This window comes from Phacochoerus africanus, chromosome 1 (assembly GCF_016906955.1).
Source record: "Phacochoerus africanus isolate WHEZ1 chromosome 1, ROS_Pafr_v1, whole genome shotgun sequence".
In the NCBI taxonomy this organism is placed as follows: domain Eukaryota; kingdom Metazoa; phylum Chordata; class Mammalia; order Artiodactyla; family Suidae; genus Phacochoerus; species Phacochoerus africanus.
In genome coordinates this window covers 70236308-70257838 of record NC_062544.1, presented here as the reverse complement: position 1 = coordinate 70257838, position 21531 = coordinate 70236308, and the positions used below count along the sequence as shown (strand labels likewise).

General features: G+C 34.3%; 1 protein-coding gene across 1 annotated transcript in view; it reads right to left on the bottom strand.

The window, feature by feature from the left end:
* The window catches only part of CDH12 (cadherin 12), a 285184-nt gene that overhangs the window by 18685 nt on the left and 244968 nt on the right, over positions 1 to 21531 (bottom strand). Inside the window, exon 7 of the mRNA XM_047754076.1 lies at positions 11174 to 11310. Within this exon, the coding sequence (XP_047610032.1) occupies positions 11174 to 11310 (137 nt within the window). The remainder of the gene's footprint in view (positions 1 to 11173; positions 11311 to 21531) is intronic.

Genomic DNA, 21531 nt, shown 5'->3' with positions numbered 1-21531 from the left:
AGTATTTCAAGAATGAGAGAAATTCAGACAGAAACTATTCCTTTTATGATCCTATTGTAGGAAAACTTCTATATATTAGGGCAATTACCAACCCCTTTCCAAATTCAATGGAGATAGACCTCACTTCTTCTTGAAAGGAATGTCAGCCTCATTGTCAAAAGAACAAAAAGGATGGGACAGATAAAAAGGTGTGGCCATCTTTGTAACTTAGAATCAGAAATTTCTTTTAGAAGTGGCTTTGCTGGTTAGTTATTAGCATTGTAACCTTTGATAAATCCTAAGAAAAACTAAATTTTAAATCTAACAATTGATATAAACTTATGGTTCTCATGCCATCCTCTTTGGGGCTAAGGAATTTCACAGGGGCAAAGAGAAGTCATTGGCTTTATCCATAGTTTGTATTATGTCTTTGGGAACCCACATAAGAATTCATTTGACAAAGGGTCCTGATGCTCTACAAAGTTTGAAAAATACAGACCAATAAATTCCTATTTATTTATATATGAGAAAAGTTTGGCTTAATCCTGCCCTATGATTTGTGTCAAAGCCAAGACTAGAATCCAAGTCTCCTTACTATGCTTTTCACAACCCTATGATGCATATCCATTAACTCAGTATGAAAATACACTGCCTAAGATCTGCCATGTAATTGATGGTCACTTACATTCTATGAGTCACACTTTCACTGCAAGCTATCCACCATGCTATGAGGAAGTTCAGTTTGTATTCAAAAGTCAAGGTAGTGTTTGTGTTTGTTTTAATAGTAGATATTCATTAAATACTGGCCATAGACACTGAGATAGGATGTTTCCAAGACCAAATGAGAAGTGTAATTGAAAATGTTTTAAAAACAATAAAGTACTAACAAGCACAATATTCCTATGGAAATACATTGGTATTATTAGGCCTCTATTTAAAAATGATACCTGCTTTAGAATAACTACAGGAGTTAAAAATTTAATTTTATGATGATGTACATAATTGCAACTACCATAACTTCCAGGATGAAATCTTAGCTTTTTATGCCCAAAAACCTGAATTATAATGCCAAATGAGCAAAATATAGAGAATAAATAACAGAGGTTCTCTGTGCCTTTTCTCTTTAAATCATTTCACTTTTAAATTACAAGTTAAGATAAACCAAGTCTAAGAATAGCTCTGTTCAATTACCATAGTATGATCTGTAGCTAGACTGAGCAATCCATAAAGATAATTTAAATTATTCATATAAACTATGCTAAAGTCAATGTTACTTTCTGTGCTATTGGTGACAAAAACTGATCTCCAAAGAAAAGAAGTCTTTAAAAATACTATCAATTTTTTCCTAATGAAAATAGGAGAGAAAATTACTTATTTTAAGTATCTGCAAAAACATAAAGCCTTAGACATTCTGAGTTCCTTGAGAGCAGAAACATCATATTCATCTTTATTTATCCAGTTTAACACAGTGCCTAGTACATACTAGCAAACTGAATAAATATACTTTCAAAAACAGACTGAACCGAAAAGCAAAGGTTTATTAGATACAGCCAGTATAAAAGAAAACCTCTGTGGAATATAACCCACTGGTACCATGAGAGTCAGCATATTTTGCTTGAATTCACCATGGTCAGCAAGAGCATGGTTAACATCAGATGCCATTTTACTTCATGTTCAACTATCTCTAATTAATTTTTTGAGTGATTTTCTTTAATATAATAACAGAAAATAAAATTGATATTTCGAAGGCATGTAAAACCCATTATTGATTTTTGATAAATTTAATAAAAAAGACGTGATTTTATACAAGTGGTTAATAGATCAATAAATAATCAAATTTCTGAAACAAGCACTTGCAAAAACATAATGAACTATTAATAGTCTGATATATACTACTTTATTAATTGAATTAATAAATCATAGAAGCAATGAGAATAGAAAGCACAAAATACAAAGCTGTGTTTTATCCTCTACTCTCTTCCCTTCTCCTACATCTCTCATTAAATTAGTGGAACAAAAGTTTTTTTCTGGCTTCTAAATACTTTTCTTTTCACTTCTACCCATGAGCAACTTGTTTGTTCTCCTGTGTTTCTATTGCTCTTTTGCCTAACCCTTAAATGGCTTAGTTTCATGTCACAGAACCACTTCTCATGTCTTAAACTCGCATACTCATTACAACCTATATGTTGATTAATCTCAAATTTATTCATCAAACCTAAATCCCTCACCTGACTTCTGACTTCTTCCGTATACACATTGATTATATGACTATTCATATGAGCAGTAAGAATATAAAATTTAATCTTTTCAAAACTAAACTTACAATCTGCCCACTACCACTCTTTTTTTGATGTTTTTTACCTCAGTTTATGGTACCACCAGCCCATAGAAAGCTGACCACTAACAGTGACTCCTCATTCATTTCCATATCCAATCAACATTAAATCCTATAATTTTCATCTCTTAACTTTCCCTCAAATGACTCCATTTCTTTCTTATCATCCTGACCATTTACTAAGTCATCAAAGTCTCTGTCTTAGATTACTCCATATAATATTTTTCTCTTTTTCTACTATTCTCCAACTCCACTTTATTTCAATCCATTCACCATTCTGTACCCAGTATAAATATTAAACAATACCAGTCAAATCAAGTTCTACCTTTGATTTTATCTTTTCAATATTTACCTATTTACTTCACAATGAAATCAACACTATAACTTGCTGGGGGGAAAAATAACAAGCTTCATACTTTTTTCTTTTTTTGCTTTTTATGGCCGCACCCGCAGCATATGGAGGTTCCCAGGCTAGGGGTCTAATCAGAGACACAGCTGCCAGCCTAAACCAGAGCCACAGTAATGCAGGATCTGAGCTGCATCTGCAGCCTACGCCACAACTCACCACAACACCAGATCCTTAACCCACTGAGCGAGGCCAGAGATCAAACCCACAAGCTTAATGGTTCCTGTCAGATTCGTTTATGCTGCACCATGACAGGAACTCCGATCTTAATATTTCTAATTTGGATTGGTTTTTATTAGTAATAGAGGATTACCAGGAAGAGTATAAGTAAGGAGAGAGATCCAGAGACAGAGGGAATGAAAGAGACAGAGGAGCTTTATCTTTTACTCATTCTATATTTTTTCCTATATTGAACTACTTCATGTTTTTTTGAATATTGCATACTTTCTCTAACTTCCAGAGCTTGGCTTATGCTATTTCCATCATCTAGAATACATTTCTACTCTCCTTTTACTGCTTGCTTTCTAATCTTTTACTTTTTATTTAAATGCTGTATTCTTGTGAAGGATTACCCTTGCATCTGTATGTGTGTTTTCATAATACCTGCTTATTGGTTTATTGTCCATGTTAACATTATAACATAGTATTCTTATTGACAGTTAATCAAGTTTGATGCTTCTTAGACTGTAAGCCCATGAGAAGAAGATTTGTTTTGTTTATAAATCTTATTCCATGAACATAACAAACACTGTCTACTAGATGGCAAGGAACAAATAAATGAAGGAGTAGCAAAATGTTGCTGTTACATTTATATTCATGATAAACATAAATTCCTTGAAAATTTAACAAAATCTATGATATAATAATGCTTACTTAAGATGTAATACATAATACATTTCAAATATCTGTAAAGCTACTCGTAATGTATTCATCAATATATACATATCCATATGTTCCAAAAAGTATGATAAACCATAGGCATCAAATATGTATAAGATAAAGTCCCTGATACTAATAATCTCATACTTGAGATGATCCCTATGCAAGTACATGAAAAACAGTATAGTTCATGATGTCATTATATAATATAATAATATTTTCAATGTAAAAAAGTGTCTTATTTTTGAATTCCTGTTTTGATATGTAATGTTAAAAGAAATTTTCTGTGTATATCTAAAGAATGCAATTATCCAAATTTCAACCTTTAGGTGAAAAGTTCATCATGCAGTTTTAATTTCCTTAAAAAAACATATACTAATGAAGAAAAAAAAAGGACTGACATTGTTGTTGTGTTTGTGATTTTTATAGAGTGCTGTTACTGTTTTATACTACTCCAACATAGTTTGATTATTGGGGTGTAATAATAAGCAGTTAAAAGTTTAAAATAAAATATAAATTATCACAAGTTTGGATTCTATTCTATTGACACATCATGTAATAGAAAATGACATCATTTCTAAAACTAAGTTGATGACTATAGTGGTGTTAATGATTATTATTTCCATGAATACTTTGCACTGAAGGCTTTATGAAATGGTTGAATATGTAAAAGTAATTCTTTCTTCAAAGTATGCCTTACTCTTCTGTATTATAAATATTACAGAAATGTTGCTGAGTTAGTATAAGTCAGTTACCTGTTTTTGATAATACAAAACTCATAAATATGTGAGTTTTATATATTTACCTAGGGAAAATAAAGGAAATTATTAAATGGTAGGTAATGGTAGTTTAGGTAGATACCTAGACTCATACATGTAAAGTGAGGTATTAATGAAGAGTAAAAGAAAGGCAATTATTTGAGAAATGAGAGGAAAAAAATAAAGACTTCAATCCATAATTAGAACCAATGGTATTATTTACTCCTCAAAAGTCAATTATACTAAGTATATCACTTCATAGTAACATTATGCTGTTTTACTTTCCCAAATCCATGCTAATCTTTAAAACCCTAGAGAATTTAGCACATTGGTTCCAACATCAGTATCCATTAAATGATCTGGGTATCTTATTTAAAATGGAGATCTCTTGGCAATAATCCCAGAAATTCTCATTCAGTATGTCTTGAATGGGATCCAGGAATACTGTCTCAGGTGATTCAGATACAGGTGACAATCGAGAAGTTGAATAACAGTAGTAGAAAAGAATTTTCACTTGATCTGCATGTGCCTTAAGGTGCATTTTTGAAAAAGAAAAAAAATAAAATAAAAGGCTGTCCAAATTAGAAAGAAATGTCTGCTGCTCAAACACTGCAGAGAATCCAGACTCATCCTTTTTTGATCCTGATGAGGTTACCTGAGGTTACCCAGGTGGAAATAATGCAACTTATTCATCTGGCTTGTAATTCAGGTCCTGAACATAACTTCCTTCCAGACCCAGTAGGTAGAGAAGGTTGGAGAAGTGATATATGCCTCTTTGTACATATGTTAAGCTGAGGACATACAAACAGCAAGAATGAGGATGGGATGAAAAATCCACCTGAAAAACTCTGCAGTTACTCAGTGAGGCATTTAAGGCTCCATTTGGTAAGACTTCTTTTCTTTTTTAAAAAATTGAGATATAATTGACATATAATATGTTAATTTAAGTATGTAATATTATTTTATATTTGATATCTTGAAGTGGCTGCTAGAAGTGGAGGGGGAGTGGAGGATGCACAAAAAGGTGAACGTGATCAAAATGTACAGACTTCCAGTTACACAATAAATAAGTTCTAAGGATGTAATGTACAGCATGGTGGCTATAGCCAACAATTCTATATTCCATATAAGAAAGTCTCTCAGAGAGTAGATGTCAGGCTTCCTTTCTGAGGGTACTTTCTCCATTCCCCTCTATACCTACTGGACACCAACTGTACTACCATCCTTGCAATATCTCAAATGGACATGAACTTTGATACTTTTCTGTTCTTCCTCAACTTAGAATATTCCCTTTTCCTCCCTTTCATTACCTTTTTCTGCTTAAACACTCAGCTCAAATGCTAATTCCTGTGTCACATACTGTGTCTATGCCTTAAAAATAATTATTTTAACTATTTTCTCTCTCGCAGCACTTTGTATTTTGGTTGTACATTTAATGAATTTAACCAGATTGTTGTCTTTCTCACAAAGTTCTCAGGCCTGGTGATCCAGTAATATAATCTCTAAACTTTCTTCACTTTTAGAATGATTTGTCTAGCTGCCAGAGCCACATATGGTCGATAACTTTCTAAAATGGTTCCCAATCCTCTCCACCCCCAATATACATGAGTTACCTCCAGGGAATTGTCTACCCTAAACGGTGGTCTGGATCTAATGCCTTGCTTCAGTTCAATGGAATGGGGCAAAAAATGACACCACTGATGTCAGAAATGACATCTCATCACTTTTTTAGGGGAGCAGTATTGTAATTGATCAAGACAAGCCCTATGGAGTTCTCTGAGTCCTCCAACTTCTCCTTCTTATTGTCTTTTTCCTCTATTCTAGCCAGGGCTGAACCACCAGCAGGAGCTGCAGATCCACCCTGTGGAGGCGGGCACACTGGCCAGCTTTTTCATACCCTGGGCAGTGACATCTACAGTGCTTTTTCACTTTCAGCTCACTGATCACCTTGTTGAGCAGGTTGTAGTCTACCCCATCAATGTTCATGCTGTCCAGGTTCTTCTTAATGTCCTTGGTGCTAAAGATGGTGTTGCCACCTCAGGAAACCATCAGGTAGGAAGCAACATAGTGTAGGTATATCAAATCTTTCCATATACAGGGAAATTGTCAAAAAAGATACTGCATGATCAAATCATTAGGAACTCCTGTTGCAGCTTGAGACATACAGTAATCAACACTTTTTCGACATAGAAATCTAACCACAATACTGCCACACACATAATATTGCACATGTATTTCCCTGTTTTCATATTTTGAGTCTTGTATTTTGTTTCTAAAATGCAAATTCACTATCGGATTTTAATAGGTAAGCAGTCTAATGAGCTTAAAAATAGGTAGATGCCAAGACTAATAATAATTTCAATTCAATTATACATACATTGCAAATGTACATATTTTTTTTTTGACTGTACCCACTGCACATGGCAGTTCCCAGGCCAGGGATCAAACCCAAGCCAGAGCTGCAAGCAGATCCATAGCAGTGACAATGCTGGGTCCTTAACCCACTGAAATACCAGGGAATGTCAATGTATATATAATTTTTATATATTTTACCTTAATATCTACACATGTGCAAATATCCTTTACTAATTTTACTATTAACTTACTTAAAATAAGTAAAATGAAGCATAGAGGTCTGAATATATGTCCCAAGAAAATTGTGTTTTGGAATATGAGTCAGCTTAGTTATCATTCACTGTGTGACAACCGAATTATCTCTTAGCCTCCATTTCCTCACTCCTAAAATATGCAAAATAATAAATTGAGTGAACATATATAAAGCCATTAGAATATTTTGGTTTATCAGTTTCTAATGTTAATACTACTATTATTTTGGAAAAATCAAATACTTTATTCTCATATGACTCAAGACCCCCATTTCATGGCTAACTGTTTGATACACAGGCAGAAGAAACTCTTCAGAAAATTCTACCAAAAAGCCTATTTATTTTTGTTTAAATCCTTCATTAATGTCCACAGTCTGGTCAGTATAAACCTTTTGCAACTTTCCCCTAGAGGTTATATAAGAGTATGCTTAAATCTGAAATCCCTGGAAGTCATTATAATTTGCATAGTTATGACTTAGTAAAGTAATTTGGGGGGTTAATTTCTAACTACTCCTAAACTGTCCTTAAGAACACACTTAAGTCTTAGTTTTAACACATTACTAACAGTGCTTTGCATGTAAATGATATTCTATACAAGTTTATAAAAATTAGATGAAGCTATGTTGAGCCCAATTATAGATAATAATCTTAGTTTGATTTTTCTATATATATGAAGATGACATCACTTGTATTATATTTAAGTAAAAAATTAAGCAAAGTAGCTGAAATACCAAATAACTTTAAAAATTAATTTATCAACTATTTAATCCAGCTTATAATGATATATTTACATACAATATTTTCCCCAAATATAGCACTTGGTAAATGAATCATTGATTTTTGACCTAGTCTACAATTAATGGAAACAATCTATTGCCATCTGAATAACTAACATGACCAAGAAAAGAATAATTATCTCTGGCATCTTCCATTCATTTTATAATTATACAAAAGTTCTAAGGCTGTAACATAGTTATTTGTACTTATTTTTGCCTAATGAAATGTGTTAAAGTAACACCACAAAACCCCCAAAATTAAACACATTTGCCTGTTGAAAGTTTCTGATAATTTGAATGAAGTGGATTTTTGAAGACTCCCATTTTTTTTTTTTAATTCTCAAGATTAGTATCATAAAAACAGCAAAGCAGCAATGCATAAAAGAATTATTAGGGGTCTAATAAAATTATTTGGAACTCCAACTATAGCTACAATGATTAATGACTGTTTTTTAATTAATTGGAGGTTGTTTAATTATTGTACCATTTCATATTACCTGATAGTTTTTATAGAAGGGTCAGGGCCAAAACATATGCTCCTTCATTCTGCCATCAGGTACACTTACACAATTTTGTTCCACTTGGCAGGGCAAGTATGGGCTATTTATTTCTCAGTCATTTACCATGACGATAGTTTCCTTCTCAGGCTGGCTACTAGCTTGATCATTGAAAACAGTCTTACACATTAAAATATGAATAAAGTTTACTTTTAAAAACTTTGACTCTAAACTCTACACAGTAGTCTTTGAATAGATACTGGAATGGACAACGGGTAGACATTTTAGAATTATTAGCTCTTAAATTGTGCATATGTGTGGATGGTGAGTCTAAGTCCCAGTTCTGTGTATGTCCCACTTAGGGTCAACATATGAGAACCCACACAATGGGGTTTCCTAATCTGTGTTTAGGCAAAATCTATATCCACCAGGTCAAAATGGAGCCGACATATGCCCTAATTATATTGATAAATAACAAAGTAGGGCTTTCTAAGTTTGAAAATCTAAGTTTTTAATGTACCTTTTTAACCTGACAAGGATGTGTGAATTTCCTCAGGGTCAAGTGGACTCATCAGAAAGCTGGAATTGGAGTTCCCCTCGTGGCGCAGTGGTTAATGAATCTGACAAGGAACCATGAGGTTTCGGGTTCAATCCCTGGCCTTGCTCAGTGGGTTAAGGATACAGCATTGCCGTGAGCTGTGGTGTAGGTCGCAGACTTGGCTTGGATCCTGCGTTGCTGTGGCTCTGGCGTAGACAGGTGGCTACAGCTCTGATTCGACCCCTAGCCTGGGAACTTCTGTATGCCACAGGAATGGCCCTAGAAAAGACAAAAAAAGAAAGAAAGAAAGAAAGAAAGAAAGAAAGAAAGAAAGAAAGAAAGCTGGAATTGAGAAATTCTGCATTTAACTCACCCAAGAAACCCATCTTCTGATTGGGCTGGACCTGGAATTAAGAAGCTGTAAGGTTGGAGTTCCTATCATGGCTCAATGGAAACGAATCTGACTAGCATCCATGAGGATGTAGGTTTGATCCCTGGCCTCCCTCAGTGGATTAAGAATCCGGTGTTGCGTTGAGCTGTGGTGTAGGTCACAGACATGGCTTGGATGCATCTGGCATTGCTGTGGATACAGCTCCAATTCGAACCCTAGCCTGGGAAGCTCCATATGCAGCAGATGTGGCCCTAAAAAGACAAAAAAAAAGAGAAGAAGCTGTAAGGTCTACCACTTGGTGCCCATATCAAGTTCATGGGCAGCTGGGATGCTGCAGAACCCCCCATTACCAAATAACTTAGAAATCACGTGAAGAGAGATAGTAATTTGGAAGTCTATTTAGCCAGTCCATTTTAATCCTAGAAGCAGTGGCAACTAGGACAACACTCTGTGAGAGCAGATAAGAGAGAATGATGCATTTTTATTTCTTTCTCTCTTTTCCAGCCCAACAAACTGTAGGATCTATATCCCCACAACCAAGGACTCAAAGTATCAACTTAAGGTGTTACTGAGTTCTACAGTTATCTATTGCTCTGTAACAATGAACAACCCCAAAATACAGTTGCTTGAAATAATTGCAATTTAAATATTTCTCATAATTTTGTGCATCAGAATCTGGGCAGTATTTAACTGGGTATATATTCCATTTCTCATGGCAATGGTGGAGGTTACCTTGTGGTATTCAGTTAGTGAGGGGCCTAGCTAGAGTTTCCAAGACAGTTTTACTTATATATCCAACATGCTGACAAATACAGTTAGAAGGCTGCATTGAGCTGGGTGTGTAAACCTGACTACCAACATGTGATGCTTCTGTATGGCAGACTCAGAATAGCCAGTCTTCTTACATAACAGAGAATCATGCCAACAAACAAGACAGAAGCTGCATATTCTTTTATGCTAGATTTACCTTTAATAATCAGAATAATATAAAAGTAATGAAATCAGCTAAAAACATCATTAAGGCCCAGGAATAGATATCTAATTACTCAGGTTAGGAAGCAGTTTGTTGAAGATTAACAAAACTGTTTTATATTTACACCCCACCAGGTTGAGACCTATCAAAAACCCCTAGACAAAAATATTCACAGTTAGCCCATCCTTGCACTGAAAGGTGACATTAGCTGCCAAAGTACCAGGTGCACCAAATAAAATAAGAAAACAAAGCGAAAGATACTCAGAAGGGATTCCCTCAAATTGTTCAAGAGACCCTAAGCAGAGGGACTGGTACAATGCACTCTGTCACCAAACAACTATGTTGAGAGCCAAATGTCACCAGTCCCACCCTAATCTGTGACCTTGGCAAGAGGATAATATCTGCAATTGTCCAGACAAACATGTAAGACCTATAATCACTCTCCGTCTAGAGGATTCTCTTCCGGACCAAGCAGAAATCAACACAAGCAGTGATTCCTAACCATCTGATAGTTTCTCAGTGACTCCCTGAAGAATTGCCCTTAAAACGCCTGTATGTTCCACAATAACGTTCATAAAAGATAAACACACTCTAATGAAAGGAGCAAGAAAGAAAAGAAGTGACTTTAAAAATGTTGTCTTCAATTTCAGAAAATACTTTAGAGTAGGTGATTTTACGTGATGATTGTTTCCTCCTGCCTGGCCTAGGAAGCTCCCGATAATATAGGCAGCGATGCCGAGTGAAAAGAAGTTGGAACTCCAGTGGATCTGGGAGGTTACAGCCTGGAAAGTGATGAGGTCACCCAATGAAATGCACTGTGAGATATTCATGTAGTCCTGCAAACAGAGCTCATTGGCAGCTGTCACCATTTTTCTGGACTTATGTTAGGAGGAAAAGGAACAGGTTTCTGAGATTCCCCGGGAGACCACTCAGCTGTCAGTCCAAAAATGAAAAACACCTCAGCAGGGACTCATTTCAGAGTGTGAAATCCAAAGAACTGCAGTATAACATTGATTCCGTCCACGCCATACTTACTAACTTTACTCGCAATTATGGAGAAATTATACTGTGCGGTGCTTTCTCTGTCTAGTAATTCATTAGTGGCGATGGTTCCTTCAGTTCCATCTATTGTAAAGGAGCTGTCCCCATCACTCTTCCAATCTATGAAGTACCTGTATATAAAAAGAGTAGATGCAAATGTGCAATGATTACACATTAATCATAATGGCAGGCAGGCTAACTTGACACAGTTCCTTATTTTTCTCCCTGTAGCTATTACCCTCCTTGCAATAAAGAAGAGTGTAAATGACAGCTTCTTTATTGCAAAGTCAGTATGCTCAAGGGGAAACTGGAAATAATGAAAGATTTAGTACTCCTGCTGTTCATATTATTTTAGGGTCTTGACACCTTGAAAGCTCAGCAGAGACTAAAATTCTAAAGCTGACCATGGGTTTCCTTAACCTGCTGAATATTAAAACTTTTTCAAGCAGTAAAATATTCCTTAATGGTGGCTGTGGGAAGAGCTGGATGTGAGGAGGCATCTGGAAATAGCTACAAAGAGGTGAGAACAGAAGTAGAATCTTTGTTTCCATGGACAGAAAAAAATCGTATTATGGAAACTAAGAGGAATGTTTTTTTGAACTGACAATGCCATAATTCTACAGAAGTGTTTCCTCAAACACATATAAAACAGCCATGTTTTTTTTATTACTCTAAATATAAGGATACCATTTAAAAAATGACCTTGGCTAATGATTCCCCTTTTATCTTTTTTATTAGCTAAACGTCTTGATAGTAACAAATGTTGCCTTCTTTACTATGATACAGCTAGAGTAAGAAATCCAAGAAAATGAATAAAAAAGATACTACATTTGATATATAATTTTACATATATCACTAATTATGTTACAATGGACATATAGAGTAATATGCGTAAAATTATTTTTAAACGTGTATTTTCAAATATCATATTAATAGACATTTTGAACTCTTACTGAGTTAGATATTATCCTAAATACTTATATATGTTAATTTAATAAAGTCCCACAACAGCCCTAAAGAATGAGTATTAGTGATCTCCCTATTTTACATATGAGGAGACTGCCAAAATTCACAAAGTTAGAAAGTTTTAGAGCTGATATTTGAACCAGGTCATCAATGATTTCCATATAATTATCATTAGATAGTGTTACCAATTTGAAATAGATTATTTTATGTGAAAGGGCTCTGCTAATCAAAAGGCTCAATGCATCATATATCGATCACCATTTTTCAGGCCAGAGAGTCAAGGTTACAAACAGTGGCTGAAAGCAGATGACATCATCGTAGTCAGCCCACTTAACCTCCAGGCTATCGCGAAAAGCTAGTCAAGGTATATGTTTCAATATAACAAGTTATAATTTTGAAAAAACTGGTTATTTAAAACTAGGGCAGTGTGCAGATAACTTCAGTAAAATTTCAGCATAACTAGAGCAAAGCTAGTTTGTCTTTACAGATGGGATTTATAACTTAACTTCAATATTTATTAGTAACTGTTAGGATCAGAGTATGAACCAAGTTTTAATCTACATTTGATATTTCCATTGTTGATTTGTGAGAATGCATTGATGCCTTCTGTCTCATAAAAATGCTCTCAAAAATTATAAACAAAGTTAAGGTATATTTAAAAGTCAGGGAGTATAGGATATCATGAGTTTAATTCTCCCTATTTCATGATGTCCTTTTCTGAACAAAATCACTTTTCAGCACCTTTATTCAACTTGGGCACATGCCAAATTAAGAAGAAAATTGTTACTGAATCTGCTTAGTGACTCTAGCATTTCTGGAAGAACTCTGTGTAGACTAACAATTGCAAGTGCTTAATCATACAATTCACTAAATATTTGCTGAGTGCCCAGCATGCACTAGGCATTGGAAGAGGGCTGAAGCACATAAAAATAGTAAAGTGCACTGCTTACCAACAAAGAGTCTAGTTGATAGAACACAGATAAACAGGTGATTTTGATGCCTGATAAAAGGACAGAAAAGACCCTACAAAACTAAAAAGACATGGTTCAAAACCTAGTGGTTCAGGAAAACCTTCCTGCATACGATGTTGGTCTGTTATTAGAAGGCTGTAAAAGGAATTATTCCCAAGAAGAGAGAGACAGACAAAGTGAGAAGAGGAAAGCTATTTCTGGAAGCCACAACAGTAGTGGCAAAACCTTGGGGTTTGTGTGGGGAATTATAAATTGCTGGGAATTATGGAAAAATATCAGACACAGTAACATGAAAAAAAAGATAAGTGATTTAGGTCAAGAAGGGACTTGAAAATTATATTAAGAAGGTGGGACATGATCTTGTGGGTAATGACCACTTCATAAGGTATAATCAGGGTATGTAATAAGTTCAAAGCTAATCACTTGTAAGGCACAGAGTGTATGCCTTTGAAGGAGACGAGACTGGAAGCCTTTCCTGTACACCAGAGTCTTGCCAAGAGACAAAAAGGAACATTGGGTCTGAAGAAAAATTTGATTCAATGGGTTGTGAGTAGTTGTAATAACTAGAGCCATTCAGGCTGAAGGAAAGAAGACACAAGAACATGCTAGTTGCCTTTAATTTAATAAGGACATTCCTGTGAAACAGGTATTATATTTCCCTGTTAGGTTTCAGGGAAGTATATCTCCATAGATAGGAGAATGGAATCTATAGAAATTATGATTTCATATGAATACAACAAAACTGCATAAATTCATAATGGGTTTCCTCAGAAAATGGTTAAGTACCAGGAGAAATCAAATATTTGGTGCAGATGTGATAGAACAAACTTAAGTGTGAATGGAGAGTCTAAAGTTACCTTGCATTGCTGAGATTCTGTCACTATTTTCTATATAGAATGAAATCTGTTTCTCCTACTTTACATGGCATGTAATACTTTCTTTCTTTCTTTTTGTTTTTCAGCAGAACCTGTGGCATATGGGAATTCCCAGGCTAAGGCTCAAATCAGAGCTGCAGCTGCTGGCCTATGTCACAGCCACAGACAGTATCTAGGGATCCAAGCCTCATTTGCGACCTACACCACAGCTCAAGGCAATGCCAGATCCTTAACTTGTGGATACTAGTCAGGTTCATAAACTGCTGAGCCACAATGGGAACTCCCTGGAATGTAATACTTTCTAAGTATTGTTTCCTATTAGTCCTCTGTTCTGACCGTAACATACATACACTACTTCTGTCATTGCAAGAAACTGTCACTTCTCAAAAATAGGCTTAATTTCTTTGTAAGCTTTTTTTTAATAATAATTTTATTGACATACTATACAATTTCCCAATTTAAACTGAACAATTCAATCATTTTCACATATTCAAGTTATGCAGTATGTGGTAGGCTTTAAGACAGATTTTAAACTTATTAGTTCAGATGTTTTTCATTTAATTCATTAACTGGGATAAACTCCAATTATCTGGAAATTTTGCTTCTATAGGATAATAATTGTGATGGTGTAATGTTCCTAGATTTCTTCTCTGATAATCTCTTTTGCATTAAGTAAATGTTTTCTAGTGGGATGTTAATTCTTTTAATAACTTTATACTACATTTTTGAGTTATTTTCTTATTATCTGCTCTCAGTTGTGCCATATATATCTTAACTTAGATTCAAATTCATGCTAACTTTGGAGTTCCCATTGTGGCTCAGTGGTTAAAAAACCCAACAAGTATCCATGAGAATGCGGATTTGATCCCTGGCCCAGCTCAGTGGGTTAAGGATCTGGCATTGCCATGAGCAGCTGTGGTTAGGTTGTAGATGCAGATTGGATCCCATGTTACTGTGGCTGTGGTGTAAGCCAGCAGCTACATCTCTGATTCGACCCCTAGCCTGGGTACCTCCATATGCCACCAGTGCGGCTCTAAAAAGACAAAAGACCAAAAAAAAAAAAAACCCCTAAAAATTCATACTAATTTAATTATAATAAAATATAGAAGTATTACTCCTATGTAGCTATGTTATTATATATATATGCTCATATATATATGTATATTTGGCATATATGGTTATCTGTATTACATTGATATAGTAAAAAATCCACAAAGTTGTGACATTTTTGTAGCCTTCAGCTTTAATATTCACAAACTGCAAAGCTTCCACAAACTCCTGACGTACAAGTCATGGGCCCAATAGCCAGGGCGTATTTCTCACAATAGTGCTTTTATTTTGTTCCCATTCACTACTTTCCAGCATCTAGTTTTCATCTCCATCACCTTGTGATATTTGGTACTCCCTTTCTCAGGATGTTATCCTCTCAGAAAGCTTTCTTCCTTCTTATTTGAATATTTTCTTTTCAGCACAACAGCTTCAGCATCTTTTCATAGCTGGTCATACTCTTAACACCAGGTCCTGGCATTTTCCTAAGGCCCCACCTTTGTGTGACCAGCTTATCCCTGAGCCTGACTGGATGATAAACATGAGATACCTACCATTTTCTTGTGATATGTTTCCACTATAGCAATTAGGAGACTTGATAAGAAATGGCCATCGATGAACAGACAATGAAACACTCATATTTTCTGGATATTTGCAGAGAAGACATGACCTAGTTCTAAAATATCTAGAGCACTTTGAGGAGAAACACCATCCCTGAGTGAGCCGTCCCTTGTGCATTTTGGGTTTGCTACAGTTCACATCCACTCTAAAGGTAGATTACTATCTTAATTGCAACCAATTACAACTGTATAGTATGAACTGTCTAATTTGGCCCAACTCACCAGTTTAAATGAGCAAAACTGTTAGATACAGATTGTGTTTGAGTCATCTTATACTTACTTGGTGAGTACATGAGATTCAAATTTTTAAAAAGATGCTTATGCTCTACATATAATACAAATCTATAGTTCATAGAAAGATGCACAGTGACTGTTGCTAAGAAACCTGTTTTAACAACTGAATGGAAATCAGAAATTAATGCATTAAGTTGTGCAGACCACTTGACAGAGAACAATTTTATTACTTTTCTGTAAATGAGTTTAAAGAAATGCCTTAAAAAGTTATTTTCTGGAGTTCCCGTAGTGGCGCAGTGGTTAACGAATCCTACTAGGAACCATGAGGTTGCGGGTTCAGTCCCTGCCCTTGCTCAGTGGGTTAACGATCTGGCGTTGCCGTGAGCTGTGGTGTAGGTTGCAGACGCGGCTTGGATCCCACGTTGCTGTGGCTCTGGCGTAAGCTGGTGGCTATGGCTCCGATTCGACCCCTAGCCTGGGAACCTCCATATGCCTTGGGAGCGGCCCAAGAAATAGCAAAAAAAAAAAAAAGTTATTTTCTCTCCATTAGGTAAGAATTCACCTTAAAATTGTTTCTTTTAATTTGTCTAATAACTTCCTCACAGCTAATAGAAAAGCGAACTTCCACCCTGTCCCAATTCTCAAACACATTTTTGTAAAAAAAAAACACTTGGTGATACAGTTACATTAAAAGTATTACATCTCATTCTTAAGCAATAAAAGTGTAGGAGTGATGACTCAGATCAAGTAGGAAATATTATTTTGTTAAGGTACTAGTAAGAGACCAAAGTATCTTCACTCTTCTATTATTCACTAATGTTTGTTTTTTAAATATTTTTGTCTGGTGACATAACTAAATGACAGTAAATTCAGTTAAATCTATTTTCATAAACATTTTACTGAGAACTTAAGCCACACACAACACTCAGATTGAAATTGCTTCATCAACATCACAATTAAATTGTTTCCTTAGAAATCCCAATACATTTCCCTCAAACTTTGTTAAATAGTAGTTGCCAATTTCCTATCAGTTCCTGTAGCATTTTTTTTCTTTCTAATCCTCCTCATTCTTATTTTCCTCATAGCACAATTAAGTTTTATTTCAGTTTAGACAGCTTCCTTTGTTTGTTTAAAATGTTGAATGAGAAATGAAACACTTAAAAATTATTAAATTAATAAAGGCACAACACTTCTGTCCTTAAATTCCATTCAGAGGCATATAAGTACAATAGAACTCTAAAGAAAAAGAAACATACCATAATCGACATATACCTAAATCAAAGTTGTTATATTTTTATTTTCTTCCATGTTGCTTAAGCTTTTCCCATTCTCGGGTCTACAGTCACTTTTTTATTTAGTTTTTATTTTATTTATTTATTTACCTATTTATTTATTTATGTCTTTTTGCCTTTTCTAGGGACGCTCCTGTGGCATATGGAGGGTCCCAGGCTAGGGGTCCAATCAGAGCTGCAGCCACCGGCATAGGCCAGCGCCACAGCAACGCGGGATCCAAGCCGCGTCTGCAACCTAAACCACAGCTCAGGGCAATGCAGGATCCTTAACCCACTGAGTAAGGCTAGGGACCGAACCCGCAACCTCATGGTTTCTAGTCGGATTCGTTAACCACTGCGCCATGACGGGAACTCCTACAGTCATTTTTTTTAAAAATAACTGTAAGTGGTCTTCTTACTGTGTATGGTCTTATGTATCTGAACATCAACTCTTGCCTGCCCCCAAAGCTTTACATTTAGCCTCTGACTTATCTTCAGAGACCTCAAAGCAGCTTCCTCTAATGGAAAGAAAATAAAGTTTAGGCAAACACTGATTAAATATGGGTTCTGTATTTAGTAGTTTAGATAACAATCATGTGGTGACAGTGTTCTCAGTATTATAATATGGACAGTAAAACCTGGCTAAATAAGAATGTGATCATACCTTTCCTTTGCTCATGTTCTTCTCATAAAGCCTTGCCAAATCCCTCTAGGAAGCATTCATTGCTCCCTTATTACAAAATTCTAGATCTTCTTTTATCTTATTTATCTATTTTAATAGGTGTTAATAGTCTCTCTCAAATGAGAAGAGCAAAACAATTGTTGATTTTGTTGATTATACAGAAAGTTTCTTCAGAGTAGGATTGAATCTATTCTATTCATAGTATCTTCTACTTGCATGTGGGAATTGAATTATAAATTTTATAAGGACAACCAACTGTTCCTATTACTTGATCACATTTCAAGCATGGAATTATTTATATTATATCTTTGAGTATCCAGACATATTTATTCTACAGTCTTTTCTTATAGCTTTGTTACAACTATTCCCTTGAATTGAATCTAATGCCTGTTGTCCCAAATCACACTGACGGCCTTGGCCAAATGTCTCTGAAGAAAGAAGTCATTTTAAATAGAGTTACTGACCGTTTAATACCCAACTATAGATGCCATCTTTAAAAGAAAGCTTTTCTTTCCTTTTTTCCCTTATGACTAATATTTCATTTCCTTCTTGTGATTTGTCTAATCTTTAGCTCATTTCTTTCTGAAAAATAACATTCTCTTAACTCATTAAATAATCTGGGGCATTTTATGAACTGGATCCTAATATTGCAATGTTTACCATTGTGAAAGTTTCTATATCTACTTATGATATATTTTTAAAAACTAATATTTAAAAAATCAAAACAATATTTAAAAATTTCAAGTAACTGTGATAAAAGAGCTATTCTCTAAAAGCATATAAATAAATTATAAAAAAGAAAGAAAAGAGAAGTGGAATTTGCACTTATATAGGGTAATCTCTCAGCACTTTGAAAGAAAGCAAAGAAACTTCCCACTATGATATATGGAATGACTGGCCAACCAGGACCTGCTGTATAGCACAGGGAACCCTACCCAATATTCTGTGATAACCTAAGTGGGAAAAGATTCTGAAAAGGAATGGATGTGTGTACATGTACAACTGATTCACTTTGTTATACAGCAGAAAGTATCAGAACATTGTAAACCAACTATACTTCTATAAAACTTTAAAAAATGAAAAAGAAAATAAAAGAAATTGAACTTCTGGCAGGCAAAATGTAAACCCTCAAAATTTATGTCAGTAACAAATAAAATGTAGACTTCAAGATTCCTTCATTCTGAGGAGTCACATGAAGCATATACGAGTCACATGATAGCCTCAAAAATAGTTCACCATCCTAACATCTGGATACTTGGCTACTGAGATGTTCTTCACTATATCACTAGAATAATATAAAATTTCCTTAAAACAAAATTATCATTGGCTACCAAGTCAAATCCTCATAAAAATTAGAGCTGCAGATCTGTATCACAAATCCAGTCAATTTTAACAATAAATCCTTAGTTATGTCTAAACCTGATGAGAACTTTGTGATTATCTAGAAACACAAAATGTATTAAATCTCAAGTAATAAGGTTTTTTCTTCACATGTATGAAAAAATGTCAAAAAGAAACTGTGTATTGAGGCTTTTGTATTTCCAGCCTGATCAATGTGCATTTTATCACAGTTCAAGTAAATATTTTTCAGATTTAATTAAAATTGTTGTAAGGCTTAAGCCAGAGAAACCCATGTAAAATATTTGGAATACTTGCAGATATATAATACGGCCTATAGCTATCATATCTTAAAGAATCAAATATTGTACACCTTTTACTAACTTTTTTTGGACTTTTTATTTTGTGTAATAAGCTACTGAAAACTATGAAATTTTATTTGTATTTTCAACAATCCTATGATAACAAATCAACTCAAACATCTAGATAAATATTTCATTAATCTTTAGCAGCAAACCAATTACAATCTAGCTGACTAGGTTCACATTATTTTCCCATCCTTACTGAAGACATGGTCAGATCTTTCTAGGCCTCAGTTTCTCTCTCTGTAATAGCCTTGATGTTTAAAAACTCTGACCAAAGTGCTCAGCCCTAAGACACACACAAATAAGTTATTACAAAGCCACTATATATTGTTAGTTAATTGCCACTGAAGCAGACAAAAGTAAACTTTTTCATTTTTGTATGTGTTCTTTGCAAGAGCTCCTTTTACAGTGACCCTCAATGAATTGGTCCTTTGAAGGGGAGAACAAAATAACTTAATTCACCAAGGAATTTTTTATTCTCCATAGTGAGTTAAATTCTCCATCAACAACTTCTCAAATGATTACTCTTCATTATTCAGTTAGTAAAAAATGTAGAGAGAATACAATCATTTTTCCAGTGCAAACAAAATAAACAAAGCATAGCAGCAAAGTATATCTTTTCTTTAGTGTTGTCAACTTCAATTACAATCCCACTGTAAGGAAATTCTGATGGATAAACAATTTCATAAGAGTATGCCTGAAGCTTAAATATACTCAATTGTCTAATTGAAAGTGGAATCTGCTATTTCTGGACAATGTTTAAGCAGGAAGATTAAGACAAGATTACAGACATGAAAATAAAGTAATTGATAAGTTCATTCAGAACTAGCATTAAAATATGAAAATGAGGTTTATCAAAATTCAACTCTTTACCTTTGTGAACACAATTCTATTTCCTCCCATTAAAATACTTTCTCACACTATTTCATCTCCTTTATCCTGGACTTCTAAGAATGTATATTTTGGAGAAAAGTCCTTTATCAGATGTGTCTCTTGCAAGTATATTAAAATTCACAATATGAATGGAAAAAGAAAGAGATAAGGTAAGTTGTGCTCAAAGGATTAACTATTTTATCTTAATAAACATACTATATAACCTTATGGATAAAATGTTTTCTCCCAATTGCTAGTGAAATCTTCAATATTTTCTAAGAGAACAGGCCATAAAAATAAATTATTTTTCTCTCCATTAAATAATAAAAAATAGAATATGAAAAAGTGATTAGAGTTATATCAAACAAGAAATTGGGCTCAACATAAGGAAATAATTTTAAAGCTCACCTAAAAAAAAAATGAATGTTTAAAGCTCACCTTAAAAAAAAGTTTATCATAAGCCATCTTTCATAAATTAATTAATTCTAAGTGGCGATAACTGGTTGGTATTTAACAATGGCTAGAACTAAGTAATATTAAAAAATATTGTAAAAGTTTAGATTATTTAAAGGTATACAGGGAACATAAGTATACAAACCAAAAAAATATTAAATAAAAAAATTAGAGATTTGGTGTACAAATGATAGAACCTGGAAAGAAAAAGCAGATAGAACTTGATATTATAAAATATTTAAAAGAAACTCCAGGAAAAAAAAATAAAAAAGAGTGTGGAATTTGGACACTGAAATAGGAACTAAATGTGTTAATATGTAGGGAGTCAGCCCTATTTGACTTTTTCACAATTGTGTTACAGTTAGTGTTCAGGACTATCCAGATAATTATTTTTTGCAGTTGTTCTTTGTATGATGTCTCCTTGCAAATGTACTGATGTCATTTAGCATCCATTAACTCCATTTATAGAAGCTAAGGAATTGAGAAGCCATTTTACAAAAAAAAAAAGAAAAGTATATTCTTAAATACATTGTGTTAAGATCCTATAAAGATTATCTCTAAACACAAGGGTCTACAAACCCTTAAAAATTAAAAACACTTATTTACACATCTAGGTCTGTATCTAGATATTCTATACTCAATTAAAAAATATAGGAG